The 14,335-nt window shown below is 34.6% G+C and overlaps 1 protein-coding gene across 6 annotated transcripts in view; it reads left to right on the forward strand.

The window, feature by feature from the left end:
- Diaph2 (diaphanous related formin 2) overlaps positions 1-13,975 on the forward strand; it is a 979,330-nt gene extending 965,355 nt beyond the window's left edge. For all 6 annotated transcript variants that reach the window (XM_087196779.1, XM_021247648.2, XM_021247646.2 and 3 more), the window contains one exon: positions 8,616-13,975. In XM_087196779.1, the coding sequence (XP_087052905.1) occupies positions 8,616-8,680 (65 nt within the window). In that variant the 3' untranslated portion in view covers positions 8,681-13,975. The remainder of the gene's footprint in view (positions 1-8,615) is intronic.
- The last annotated feature ends 360 nt before the right edge of the window (positions 13,976-14,335 follow it).

Here is a 14,335-nt window from a genome sequence, read left to right on the forward strand (position 1 = left end):
TGTTCTTGTTCCAAATGAATTTTTGGATTGTTTTCTCCAGGTCAGTGAAGTATGCTGATGGGATTTCAATTACAACTGCTGACTTGCTTCTATCTTAGGGGAGAGTTTATATTTTAAAACAATGGCACTGGCAGGTGCTAAATTGTCTGTAATATTAACCACACACATTGCCTTTTTGTCCATACAACTGGTTCAGTAATTAAGCACAAGCTATCATGGGAACACTACTAATGGGAAACACTTGTTTATAGGCTCTTGAACTGTAAGCTGTGGGTTAAGTATCATCTGTCCTAAAAATCATAGGCAGTGGTATGTTTCTATGATCTGGTTTTGTGGGAGATGAAGACACTGTGAAGGACTACCATTTCTGCTGTACTACTGAAACCAGTAAGCTTACTTCCTCCCAGGCTACCTGGGAATACATAAACTAGATAGTTTGGCTGACTAATCTAAAACTTCCATCATGAGCAAGAAATAGGTAGCCCAGACCCTAGACATGGGTTGCACATGTTAAAAACAAAGAGTAGATATGTAGCCTCACTGTGATTCAGAAACAAAAGCAAATTACAGGTAAGGTTAGCATATCAGCAACAAAGCTCAGGTGGATCACAAACAACTGCCACTGAAAATGACAGAAGATTGTCCACCATGTGATGAAAGTTAGAGAAATGGCTGATGCCTAGAAGTCTTACCCACATGTATTCTGTGCCATATAAGGAGTAGAAAGCTACAGAAATGAAAGGTGGTAGTAATGAATTGACCCTGTAATCCCAGTACCATTTAACAGCTAGTTTATTCTGCAACAACTCAAAGGGGTGCTCAGTCTGTTACCCTGCCAAGCCCTTTTGGCCTAGGTCGTTGTAATCTGTCTTCAGCTGCTCTTCTAGTGTTACTGTTGATAGTGCAATACAAGCTTCATCAGCAAAACCTCATCAGATTATTTCAGCAAATCCTACTTTTGCTAATTTTTTAGAAAGCAGAGCTGCACTGGAGATTTAGCTCAGCAGCATAGCACCTGCCTGGCAAGCATTGAAGTCCTGAGTTTAATCCCCGGTAACAACAACAACAAAAAAAAGCAGAACTGCTTTCTTCTATGTAAATGCTTCAAGATTATTTTAAAAATAGAATTAAAATTAAAATCACCTCTTTATACATTCATTGCTTTTCATGTTCTCATGCTCTCCCCATAGGAAAAAATAATTTAATTGAATGGTCAGCAATATGAAGAACTAAAACTCACTCTTTCTACTAATCTAAAATTAATAGCTATCTTTTTTTTTCTTGTTGAAATCCTACCTATTTTTGAAGACCTAATTGGGATGAAGTTTTCCCTAACCCCTAATTCCTAGACTTAATAGTTATGAATTTTTTGTACTCGGAACCTCCGTTGTACTTAGGATCTGTTGTTGCTACAAGAGGCACATAGTTTCATGTTACAGTTTTTGGTATATTTATCCTTTCTACTCAGTGTATAAGGGTACTGGTTATGGTATCCAGCACAGACAGTTGGGCTGGTAACAATTTATAGATGGATGGATAGATAGAAGGAAGTCTTTCCTTGTATTAATGGCAAAATATATCATACTCTGTAAGCAACGTAGCTGAAGAGGAATTCAGGGATAGGTTCCTGAATCATTGCTAATGATTATATGATTACTTAATCAATAGATAGTTTTTAAGAAACTGCTATGTGTAAGCCACCATGATAGACACCTTGAACAGCTCTGTTAATAGCTTGTATAATTTCTTCTGGTTTGGTCTTCAACATGAGTTTCACTTAAATAATTTCCTCGGGAGCTTTTCCCTCTTATTTTCTAACATTTATCATATTTTTTATTTGTCATTATCCATATTTTCCAGATATACAGGTATTCTCATCAGACTTTCAACCTCAAAGAAATTTTGTTTTAAGACCCACTCACATTGGCTATAAAGAAGCAGGTATAATGCATGGCTAATGTACAAAGCCAAGGACATTAAGAAAAATCTACTCATTGGCTTTAACACTGATTCTAAATATACTCAATAACAAGTTCTGTAGTAGTTGAACTACTGAACAATATACTGATTTTTTTCTGCACTGTATTTTTCTAAAATCATTGGAAATACTCAAGTTTTCAATTTGTAAATGATACTCATTTAAAATCCTAAGAGGTTGGCTTTACATGTTATGAAAATATGTTTATGATAGGTAAAAGTAAGCATTGCAGTTCTACTACATTTGTAGCTTAATATGGATTAAGTTTGTAATGCCTTGAAGTAATATTATTGTACTGTATGATTTAACTTTTATCATGTATTTCAATCTTTCTAAAGTTACTATAATCGAGTCTGTTTGATCATGTACGTTTATATTATTATAAGACTTGATAAGTTACAAAATATGAGGTTGATAATAGAGATATAGAGTAGAGTTACAACCTGGCAGGGAGGATAAGAACAAAGTGAAATATGGAACCATGATTTTAATCTCACTGCTGCAGTTTTGTAAAATATAATTTGTTGTTCCCTTAGCACAGCCAAGTTTCATGCTGATAACAAGCTACTGAATTAATAAATCCATTGAAACTATTGAGATTTTCCTTTAATAACATAATGAATGTTGAGCATTAACAAAATGAAAGGCATTCTTTGTACAAATGTTACTTCTAGCCGGTGAATACATCCCTAAGCCTAGCAAAAATACCAGCATCATACCTTCAGCAATGTCAATGTGAAAATAATTTCTGCATCTCAACTAGAATACTGTATTTTTCACACAAAAGCACACTTTCTTGGAGCACATTTGCTTATTTTTCAATTGGAAAGGTATTTAGGGATCTATTTTGTTATCATTATACTGGCTTAACTCCAATTACAGTTAATGGGAGTTGTGTGTCTATAGTCACACTAGCCTCTGAACTATTTGAACATTATTGCTTTCCATTACCATCATCATTAAAATAACTTTCCTCTCTTCTGCCAACTCGAACTTCCACAGTAATCTGAGTTTCTGTTTCTTTTGCATGGATTTATTTGAATGTAATGAAGGATATAGATTACACAACATGCCCTGATTCTAGTTTTAAAATCATTACAATGTCATTGAGATAAAATAGAACTAGAACTATTTAATTGTTAAGTGGAGCTAATTGATTGGCTTTTAGACATATATTTTTGCACAGCACCCTGTGTATATAATTCCACTGGAATAAAACAGTTCAATATAGCATAATATCTATGGTATCTAGTAAACACACAAATTATAAAAGATATAAAACAGACAAGAAAATAAGGCTTATAAACTAGAAGCTCGAGACTTTCCCAATAGCCAACAAAACTCTACATTTAATTCCAGCTATTCAAATTTTGACAAGGCCAAAACAATGAGATTAAATGTATTATAAAATGTCAATGTATAGTCAGTGTTGCTCTTGTGTATAGTGCTAGACTCTACTGTATTTCCAAGAGAAAAGTAGCCTGCTGTTACAAAAACTGATCAGAAGACAGCAAGTTAGGTTCTGTTAAGTTTTTAAGAAAATGTATGAAAAGTTCCACTCACTAGTATTTAGATAAATGCAAAAAGAATGAATTACATGTCATTTTTACTATTACTTAGCATATTTAAAAAATATTAGACACAACAATAAGGTAAGACAGACAAATCCATATACTGGCAATTGTGTTTAAATTAATAGAAGTATTCTGGAATATAATTTGAACTTAATTTTCACAATGCCATTTCTACACATGGTGCGTGCGTGTGTGTGTGTGTGTGTGTGTGTGTAACTATAAAGATATCCATTGTTATGCTATTTATAATAGCAAAATATTGGGAATAACTTAAATGTCCTGCATTAGAGAAATTGTTAACTACATTGGTGGTATACAGTATTTTTACAATATAAAAAGATTATGTGGCCCTTAAAAGTCATGTTTTCTATATCATGTTCTAAATGTTTACTGACACGGAAAATTTTTATAATGAAATATTAAATGAAACAGTAGGACACCAAATTTCATGTATACTTTGAACTCAAAACATTTTTTTTTAAAGATAGCATTCTAGTAAAAAGAGAGAATCTGGTCAACTAATAGAGAACATGTGTCCCACTAAGAGATTAGTCCCAACCCTAATTTGGGTGCTACCTTCCAGCCATTTCTAGTGAGTGAGAAATTGAGAAATGTATCCAATACAGAGAATCCCTAAAATCACAGAGAAAATATAAGTCAAACAGTTTTGGATACAAAGGGGAAAAAAATCTGAGATGATTTCAATATAACAACCTAAAATAAATTATCTTTTAATACTGCTTAGGGTGCAAATACATACTCAATAGACATTTCTGGAAGCAATGTAAAGTTTTCTTGGTTTCCGTAGCCTGAGCTGTATAGACCTAGCCTGTTGTTTGCTGTTTGCTAGAAACAGTGCCTACCCATTGATGGTAATATGTCCCACCATCACTTTTGAAAATCTTTGGCAAAAACAAAGCTCACCCTAAATCACAGAGGGTTTCCTTTACTATGTTTTCTAGACAACTAATGTGAATTAAGAAGGGATATTTTGTAACACAGTGTGTAGTACATACTCGACATATACTTGTTTTACTGTTATCCTGCTATGATGGAGGAGTATACAATATTTTGTTAGGTCAGCATTGATACAGCTACATGTCCATGAAACACCAGGAAAAAAAAAATAGCCCTTGCATAGACAGGGACACCTAACCTTGCCAGGAATTTAGCCATTTTATAAACAATTTTTTTTCAATCTCAACTTGATTTCTTTAGGTAGTATGCAAGATACAGCCTGTGCCTTGGCATATGCTCACTTTGTTAGAAGACTAATTACATATTCCCAGGTTACACACTGTAGGCTTGAATCTTTTCTAGATTATCTCATTTTGTGTTGTTTAAACTTTTTCTAAGTTGTACATATTCCTCAGATATTTCGCTTGAAAGATTTTTTAGTAAGAAAATGAATGATATACATTCAGGTATGGATCTACACCTTAGTGACATTTAGGAATATCGTGAATGATGTGCTTTGTACATAGTTGAATAAATGATTGCATGAATGAATTCTAGAACAGTACAATAAGGGGATTAATCTATTCACTGCAAAACTTGGGAAGGTTTTGAGATGTATGCCAAGTCAATATATGCTTAGAAACAGCACAAAGGTTTTTGCTCTGATGGCAAGGGCCTGGTTAATGTGATATTCAGAAGTTGCACAATCATGTTTCAGCTGGGCCATGTACAGTATTTGTATTCTCTTTCATGAATTATTTGAAGACTGTCTTTGGTTTTGGCCACCTCTGTTCCATAGGGTACACATATTCATATAACTGTGTTCTTCTGTTCATCTTAATCAGGTCAGTCTCAAAATCTGTTTACCTACACATGGGGCATAAATCAATGACAAGTCTTTGAAGACAGAAGAGACTCTGTTAGGATATCTTTATTGTCTCTGGTGGATTTGAAAGGTGCATTTTGGGATTAACATCTCAGGATTATTGTTCCATGAATCCTCATGCTTACAAACCAATAGAATCTCCCAATGAATTCTTAGACCATGGAGATATATTTGGCCCTATAGACTTTCTTATTCCATATAATGTTCTATTTTTTAACTTTTTTAAAAAAAAGAAGCAGAAAAAGAATGATAAATCATGTGCCCACCTCCTCCAATGAAATGTGTCATTGTCCTGTCTCACTGCACAGTGTCCTCAACAAGTATACAAGCATAGACAAATACTTCCTCCACCATCTTCCTGTCTTTGATTTCCAAAAATATAACAGGAGGACTGGAAAGGGATGCCACTACTTATTAACAAAGTCCTCTATATCATCTCAGGTAAATACATATATTTTAAACTACCTAGTTTTTGGAAATAAGGCCTCTATTTTTGTTGTCTAAACTCTAGTGGTATTAGTGTTGAGAGAATAAGACTAGCAAAATGAATTTGGTTCAGGCTGGGTCTTGTGGAGCTCTGAAATCATACACCTGGTCACCTACTTCTTCCACCTGTTTGCAAACAAGAAACCCCATCCCTCTCACAAATCACCCAAATTACTCTGTTATCACTGACAGCAATAACATCTTTTCTTTCTAATAAATGTGATGCCAACTGATGAGGGCAAATGTACTACTCTAAATATAAATGTCGTATTTCAAACAATTCACTCACTGAATTTTCAATCTCCAATTCATAGAAAACATGACTCCATGAGTGAAAAGTTGTCACAATTAGATTGCTATCCGTTAGAATGTGAAGCCAGTTGGAAATGTGTGTTTGTGTGTGTCTATACGTGCACTATTTTCTATATTCCACTTATGATTCAATCCATACAAGTCTAGAGTATAAATATATACTTTGTAACTGAGTTTTAACATAAATACAGAGAATTAGAAAAAAAACAAATGCTCCAGACCAGCAATTGCTGCCACCGTTTCTAATGGCATTTTTGTTTTCATAAACATGGTGTGTGTTGACATTTTGAAAATGTAAGTGATAACCTTTATAGAATTACTTCATATAATTATCTCATCAATTTAGGGATGAATTAGGCACCCCAAAAGAGAGAGAATGGAAGAGAGGAAAAAGGGAAGGGAGGGAGAAAATATAGAATAATTCTATTTTTTGTATTCCAAAAGTCAGATTGGTATCTTGAACCAGTGTTTATTCTGCCTTCCAAAAGTTCAGTATCCTTTGCCCAGTTTGCTTTGTCTCAAAAGTCTATTTTCTAATATCAAATACCACTGATAACTTGCAAGTTGATATGATTCCTCACATCCCATCATTTAATGCTATGGGTTTTTAGAAACAGTCATGGATCCAATGGATAGTAAGTGATAGTGTCGGGTGGCAGTAGCATTTCCAGAGTGAAGCATGGATACCTGTTGACTTTATTATGTAGGACTACCAAGGCATGAACACTTTTTCAAAGTGGCACAATCCTATGGTAATACTACCATCATTATCATATCTGATAACTTTTAATGTCGAATGCTTAAATGCTAGCAGTGCAACAAGAAATATAATATTGTAATTTCGTTTAAAAATGTTTTCTAAGAAGTCCCAAGCCAATCTGTATGCAAACCAGTGACATCTAAGTAATAAGCCCCTTATCTAGGAGGTTATCTTCACATTTTTAGGTGAACTGTGATCCATATCACAAACTAAATAATGGATTTTTAATGGTATCTTCAAAAGGCTACCCAAGTAATCCATCATCCAGATACATTTCCAAGGAGAGAAAATGCCTCTTGTTTTTTCTTCTCTGAGTATTGCATTATGAAGTTCTGGGTATGCTTTAATCTTATGGCTGGTTGGCTCAGTGTACTTACGAGGTGATGTCAATGAAGCCAAGATCATGGGGACCAGTGAGTTTTGCTTTGTGTATCGACCAAGGACTTCCAGGAATTGGTCCTAAGATGCTAGGACAGACTAGAAAAGCACCATGGAAAAACCTCTGAACTTCTCTCCATCATTCTCATGTAACAGACTGGATATGTTAGTTGAGCTTCATAATCTGAGCGGGAAAATCAGTAGCAATTTGGGAAGCCCCAACATCAACCTCTGTACAAAGCAGTCCTGACATTTATGCAGTAACTTTGCATTGTAATACCCCATCACGCCATTGATTTCCTGTGCAACCTTCATCACTAAAGCAGAGATAATAGGATACAATAAAATGGGTTTACCTCCCGGGGATGTTGTGTGAATTAGCAAATTAACGAGTGTAAAGTGTTAGCATTTATGTAAGTGCTGCTGGTTGTCATTATTTCTAGGGACCTAGTCTTATTCTAAATGGAGAATCTAAGTATATTATGTTTTTGTCAAAAATGGATTTTCACCCATATCAATTGCATTTAAACAGCATAAAACAGAGGTGATAATAACATAGTAGTGATCATCACAATGCAGAGCTGTAAACCTTTTCCCTATTAAAGCTAAAACTATTTTCAGCAACTTTCAGTGCTTTTAAACTTTACTTTCCAAGCTTTGTGCCAACAGCTATCTCTATAATGATTATTCTTCCTGTGATGGGTGGGGAGAATGAGACCCAGAATAGGTCCCATTCATTATTCATTCCCATAATGACCATATAATGTATTGAATTTGTTTACATCATACAATCAGGCAAACTCAGTAGCTGGATTGATTGCCACATATTGTAATCATTGTAAAAAAATAAAAGCTCTTCTGCTCTGCCCACACTGGTGTCCTCTAGAGGTAGCCAACATAGAAATTGAAATCTCATGGGGAATTGAAGTGCTTTCCAACAAAAGGCACTATACATAGATCCTTTTAATTTTACATGTTTACCAAGGAAATTTGTTGTCACCTGCTATTTTCAAGGGAACTGTGCTTGAGAGAATTCTTCCATTTCTTATATAACTCTGACTTTGCTTACCAAGAAAAGTCATTTATTGCTGATTACAGAACTCTTGAACTCAGCCTAGCAGCTGCAGTGTGAAATCCTCAGATCTGGGCTCCTTATTGCTTATTTACATATTCATTTGAAGTGATTTTGAGGACTGTTTGAAAACCTCTCTAGACTTGACATCATATAATAGCCAAGATCTAAGACTTACCATGTTTTTGGTTCTTTTTCTCTTTGTCTTACAGATAACAGGCGAGTACCTCTGGAAAGGTCACGCTCACGCCACAATGGAGCAATCTCATCTAAGTGATTTGATGCCAAAGAATATGAAAACATTTAAACAAAATCATACATTGTAAGAACAAAACACGCACTCAAGGGATAGAAATAAGTGTATTTCTGTACAGGTCAAGCTAAGCTGGATGAAGTAATGTGAATTTGTAAAACTGTTGCAGGATTCTTCCCACAGTTATACTAATCTGAACATGGTTGTTGGGATTATGAAATGTTTGTTCCACTTTAGTGTAAAGAAGTTAATTATTTATTGTTGTGTCTGACCTGATTTTCAAGATGCAAATGTAAGAAATTGAGTGAGTTCTAAGGCTTTCAAACATATTGTTGTAAAAATTTTAAATCTTAAATTTCTAGGTCACTCCCACTAAAAAAAAAAGAAGGAAGAGAAGATGAAGAATAGAAAGAATTATTCAATGTCTGCTTACAAACTTTACTACATATAAAAAAAAAGTCGAAGAAAAATTTGCTTGTCAATGATTTAGGAATGTGCTGATATTGTCCACATTATAGGAGAAGCCATTTTAGAAATTAAAAAAAGTACTGCTCCACCCCAGTCCAGTTACACAGAATTTTATCTCAAGTGAAAGCTGATTGATTCATCTGCTTTGGCTGATATTATATTTATCATTAGTGTAGCATTTCAGCATGATATTGCAGACACTTCTCACTGCTAAAAATAAACCAAAGTTTAACAGAATCAGTTAGGGAAAATGCCTTAAACTTTATTTAAAGAGGTATTTTCTAATTATGCATAGATATCTACTTTATACAAATACTTTATATGGCTATTTTTGAGAAAAACTCCACATTTTAATGTTTATGCTAGGGATGAATCTGAACATTCTATTATCTTTGCTTTCAAAGGCAAATACTGTTTCCAATGCTGTGGTTGATTTCTTCTCTCTATTGCTTCTTTTTTCCTTGAACAGGGAATAGAGTTCTAGAAGACCTTAAAGGAAAGAGATTTCTTTCTGCAGGAGGCAGGAAAAAACAGTCAAAAAGGTCAATAGTTTTATGTCCCCTTCTACTCCCTTTTCCAATTCCATTTTGATTGTCTGAAGAAGAAAATGAAATCATATATAGATCCCAGCAACTAAGTGAGCTTCTCAATCATCATCATACTTACTTAAATATTAACACATTTAAATGATGCTAATGAAACAACTCTAGGAAGAAAAACAATTTCTATATTTTTCTTAAATAGATGAGAGAATTAAACTTATACTTAACTTGTCTATTATTTTTAAATATTCATTGAAATAATTGGTATAACTTCTCTGGAGGGCAGTTTTAAGCCTAATTCATCCAAATGATTGTGATTACTATAAAATATTTATTATATATAATTCTTAGGTAGAAAATCTTAATTCCACTCCTCCAAAGCATGATATTAGCATTCAGAACAAAGATACATGTAAGTTATCTTATGGTATAATATAAACAAGTCCACCGATTCCTTTATATAGATGTATAATAATTTAAATTGTTGTCTTTTTTCCAGTGCATTCTTACTTGGGTATTATACTTCAAAATGTTCTGAGGATGCTACAATAGAGAAATTTAAAAGTAACAATATGTGAGATTTTCCTACTTTTCTTATCTTAAAACATGTACACACAAACATTTAAGGACATATCCATTTCACACACTATTTTTTAGCAAAAAGAAAAAAATGTATAGGTCTTACTAATTTATGTAAATAATATGTGCATTTTTGTCTTTACAAAGTCTTTTCTGGAATCTTCATAATATGGCTTCTTTTGGTAGCTTTTCAGACTGTAGGAAAATGATTTTGAAATGTAGATCCTTATTGAAATTTGGGACATTTTCCATGTCATATTATCAAGCTGGTCAAGGTAGAAAAACTGACGTGTATCACCTTTTCCAGATGTGAACTTGCCTTGTTTTCTAGTTTGTGAGCAAGAATGAACGAAAAGCTATTACTGATAAGTTATACATTTGTGTTTAAAGCAATCCCACATGATTTTCGCACACATTAAAAAGCCTTTCAGGATCCAATAATTAAGTCAAAGGATTTGCTTATCAGATTTATAATGGTCCTGTTCTAGCTACTCGGCAGTTTTGTTTTAGATTGAAATGTATGACCAAAAAGAGTACATAGTGACATTTTTAGTATAGAACCAAATTACACTAAACTCTTTTGTTTATTACTGCCACACATAAGCAATATTATTTTTGCTGATTTTCTTTAAAATGTTAAAAAACATAAGTACAAAACCATTAAAACATTAACTAGTTGTATTTATTTCATTTGGCTTCTATAATGACCTCAAGTTTGATGGCTTAATGCAACTGAAATTCTCTCACATTTCTGGAGGCCAGAAGCTTGAAATCTAGGTTCCAGCCTGCCGGGCCATGCTCCCTCCACAAGCTCTAGTGGAAAATCATTCCTTGGGTCTTCTAGCTTCTGGTGGCTATTGTCATTCTTTGCCTTATGGCCACATTTCTCTCTGCTCATCTTCACAACACCTTCTGCTCTGAGTACCTAATCTCCCTCTGCCCTTCATATAAGAATACTTATGCTAACATTGAGAGAGCACCCGGATTAATCTACTCATCTCATGATCTTTAACTTCATTACTTCTGTAACACTTTCTTTCCTAATGCAGTAACATTTTTAGGTTTTGGGGATTGTGATGTTGACATACCTTTTTGGAAGTCACACTCAGCCCTATATAGTCTACTCTCTGGCCCTGCCTCCAAATTTTGGTCTCTTCCATGTGTGAAATACAATCACCCTATCCGAATATTCCCAAGTTTCAACCTATTACAGCATCAACTCTTTTTCGTTTTTTGAGACAAGGTCTTGCTATATAGTGTAGGCTGGTCTTGAACTCACTGTGTAGCCCAGGCTGGCCTCAAACTCATGGTGATCCTCCTATCTCACCATCCCAAGTGCTGGAGTTAGAGGCATGTGCCAACATGTCTGCCACAACGTCAACACTTAAGTCTAAAATTTCATCCAAATATCATTATTTTGAAATTCCCAAATCCCATCATCTAAATCAAGTATGAATAAAACTCTGGGTATGAACCATCCTAGGGCAATATCCCTTTCCATCTGTGAACAAATGTAATAAAGCAAATTTTTTCTTGCAAAGAATAATGAAATGGATATGGGATAATAATTGCAAACATTCCTATTCCAAAAAGGAGAGAGTGAAAAGCAGAAAGAAGTCACCTGTCCCAATCATTTTCAAAAAAACAGCCAAACAGATGCTCCTTAGGTTTCAAGACCTGGCAGTAGGCCTGTGTGTCTCAGGGCTCCATCTTCTGGGTCTGTAGCTCTTCCCTCTTAGATCATGGATTGGACCTCTTCCTGTGTATCCATGGCTCATACTTCTGTCTCTGTCCCTATGCTTAGGTCTCTGTCTTTATACCTATACCTCTGGCCTTGGAGTGATCCTTCCTTTATTGTGAAGGGTAGCGCATATTTTCAGCTATTTCATCAGCCTGTTTTCTGCCTGTAGAATTTTGGTAGTCTGACAGACTTCTTTCATTTTGTCTGGTTTCTGACCCTTTTAGGACCTGCTAGAAGGGTTTCTGTTGGTATAACATTCTCAAAAACCTGGTGAGGCTCCCATATATGTAATGTTGATTTCACACATTTAGAAAAGAAGATCCTTACACATCTGTCCTGGATAAGCTCATCTCTATTCCTGGTTTCTGCAGAGATGTTTAAGTAAATCCATGAGTCCATACCTAATTTCTTCAGCATAAGCCAAAGGTTGTCCAGCCACATGCTAGGCCTTGTCTCTAGAGCACTTTTCTAACAATGAATATCCTTACTATCTATTATCATCTGGTTAGGCTTAGAATATCCCAAATCATCAAGTGCTCATTCTTTTTTACTTAATAATTCATTCTTCCATTTATCACTTTTCTATTTTACTATATACACCAAGAAGTAACTAAGCCATACTTCCAACACTTTGCTTGCAAATCTCCTTAGTTAAATATTCAGGTTCATCATTTATGAGCTCTGCTTCACACATAACTATAGGAGTCAATTCAGATAATCTTTCTGTATAACACTGTATAGCAAGGATTGCCTTTCTTCCAGTTTCCAATAAAAATTTCTGTATTTCCTACCAAGCCCTCATCATAAATGTCTTTATATTCATATTTCTATCAAAGCTCTTGTTGAGGAAATATATGCTTTTTCTGTTGAGTGCATCAAAGTTTTCCAGCCTTGATCCATTATCAAATTCTGCTGCCACTTTCTCATTTTAGGTATTCATCACAGCAATACCCCATTTCCCAGTACCAAAATCTGTATTAGGTTCCTGTGGCTACTCTAAGAAATTACCCCAAACACTATGGTTTAAAAGAGTAAATATTTATTCTCTTATTGTTTTAGATTCCAGAAGTCCAAAATTGAGATTTTTTGACAGGGCTGTACTTCTGGATGCTGTAGGAGAAAAACAATTCATTTCATCTTCTCTTTTTTGGTGGCTGTCATTGTTCCTTGGCTTATGGCTGTCTCTTTGCTCTGTCTTCACATCACCTTCCCCTCTGTGTATCTACCTCTGCCTCTGTCTTATATGGACACTTATGATGGCATTTAGGGCCCACCCAGATTATCTATGAAAATCTCATCTGATGATCTTTAATTTAATTACATCTTCAAAGACCCCTTTTTCCAAATAAGATAATTTCACAAATTTTGTGCATTAAGACATGAGCATATCTTTTTTGGGTGGGTCATCATTCAGCCACTACATTAGTTATGTCACATAAATGTACTTAACACTTTTCAAAATGCATCCTTGGTGCTCAAGCAAAATTTAAGGTTGTCTCTAAGGCTGTTATCTACACAGGTTTCTGCATGCTTTGTTTTAAGTGGATGAAAAAGCTATTCTAAATTTTGGTTCACATATTTGCCACTATGGCCAGTTAGCTTGAAAAAAAAATCAGTGACTTCAACTGTGCTCTGATGTAACTTTCTGCTGTTTCTATCGTGTATCTGACCAGATGTCTTCTGTGATTTATAATGCAGGCACAAAACTACCTCTGATACAGAAAGGTTATTTACAAGCCTATTTTAGATATTGTGAATCCCTCAAATGAAGGGAGAAGTGTAAGCAAAGACTGCATTGAATGGGTATTGAGGGAGATTTTGTCCATACCAAGCAACCTTGCAGAAGTATTTCAGTAGCTGTAAAAATTTAGATTTGTGTTCTCATTTTGCCTGGGAATAAAAACCTGTCTCTAAGCAACACCAAGAATGACTTGCAACCTATATGTGATGCCTACTTATTCAATAAAGTTAAGATATATATTAACTGTTGTGCTGCCTATGATAATTAAGTTAAAGGATGAATGAAAGGCACAAACTGAAGTGTCAAGACAGAATATGCAAATAAGAGAAGCTTCAACTGAACAGAAAAGCAGGTGGAGATCATGGGATCATAGTCAAAGATTGACATTCTTGTGGGAATCTTAAGGTTTTCTTTGGTATTCTTTTGTACTGTTTGTCAGTGTAGTAGAGAAATATTTGTGTAATTAAAAAGTCTCGAAATGTCAGAGGGTAATTTATGTGCTCCAGAGAAACTGTTTCTACAGGAAAAGTTTTTATTCCCCTTGAGTGTAAGACTAAAGCAAAGTGTTTAAAATCCTCAGAGATATAAACATCTGGAATAAGTAATAA

Source organism: Heterocephalus glaber, unplaced genomic scaffold (assembly GCF_053883595.1).
Source record: "Heterocephalus glaber isolate CG9 unplaced genomic scaffold, H.glaber_assembly_v1.0 deba00001613, whole genome shotgun sequence".
Classification (NCBI taxonomy): Eukaryota; Metazoa; Chordata; class Mammalia; order Rodentia; family Bathyergidae; genus Heterocephalus; species Heterocephalus glaber.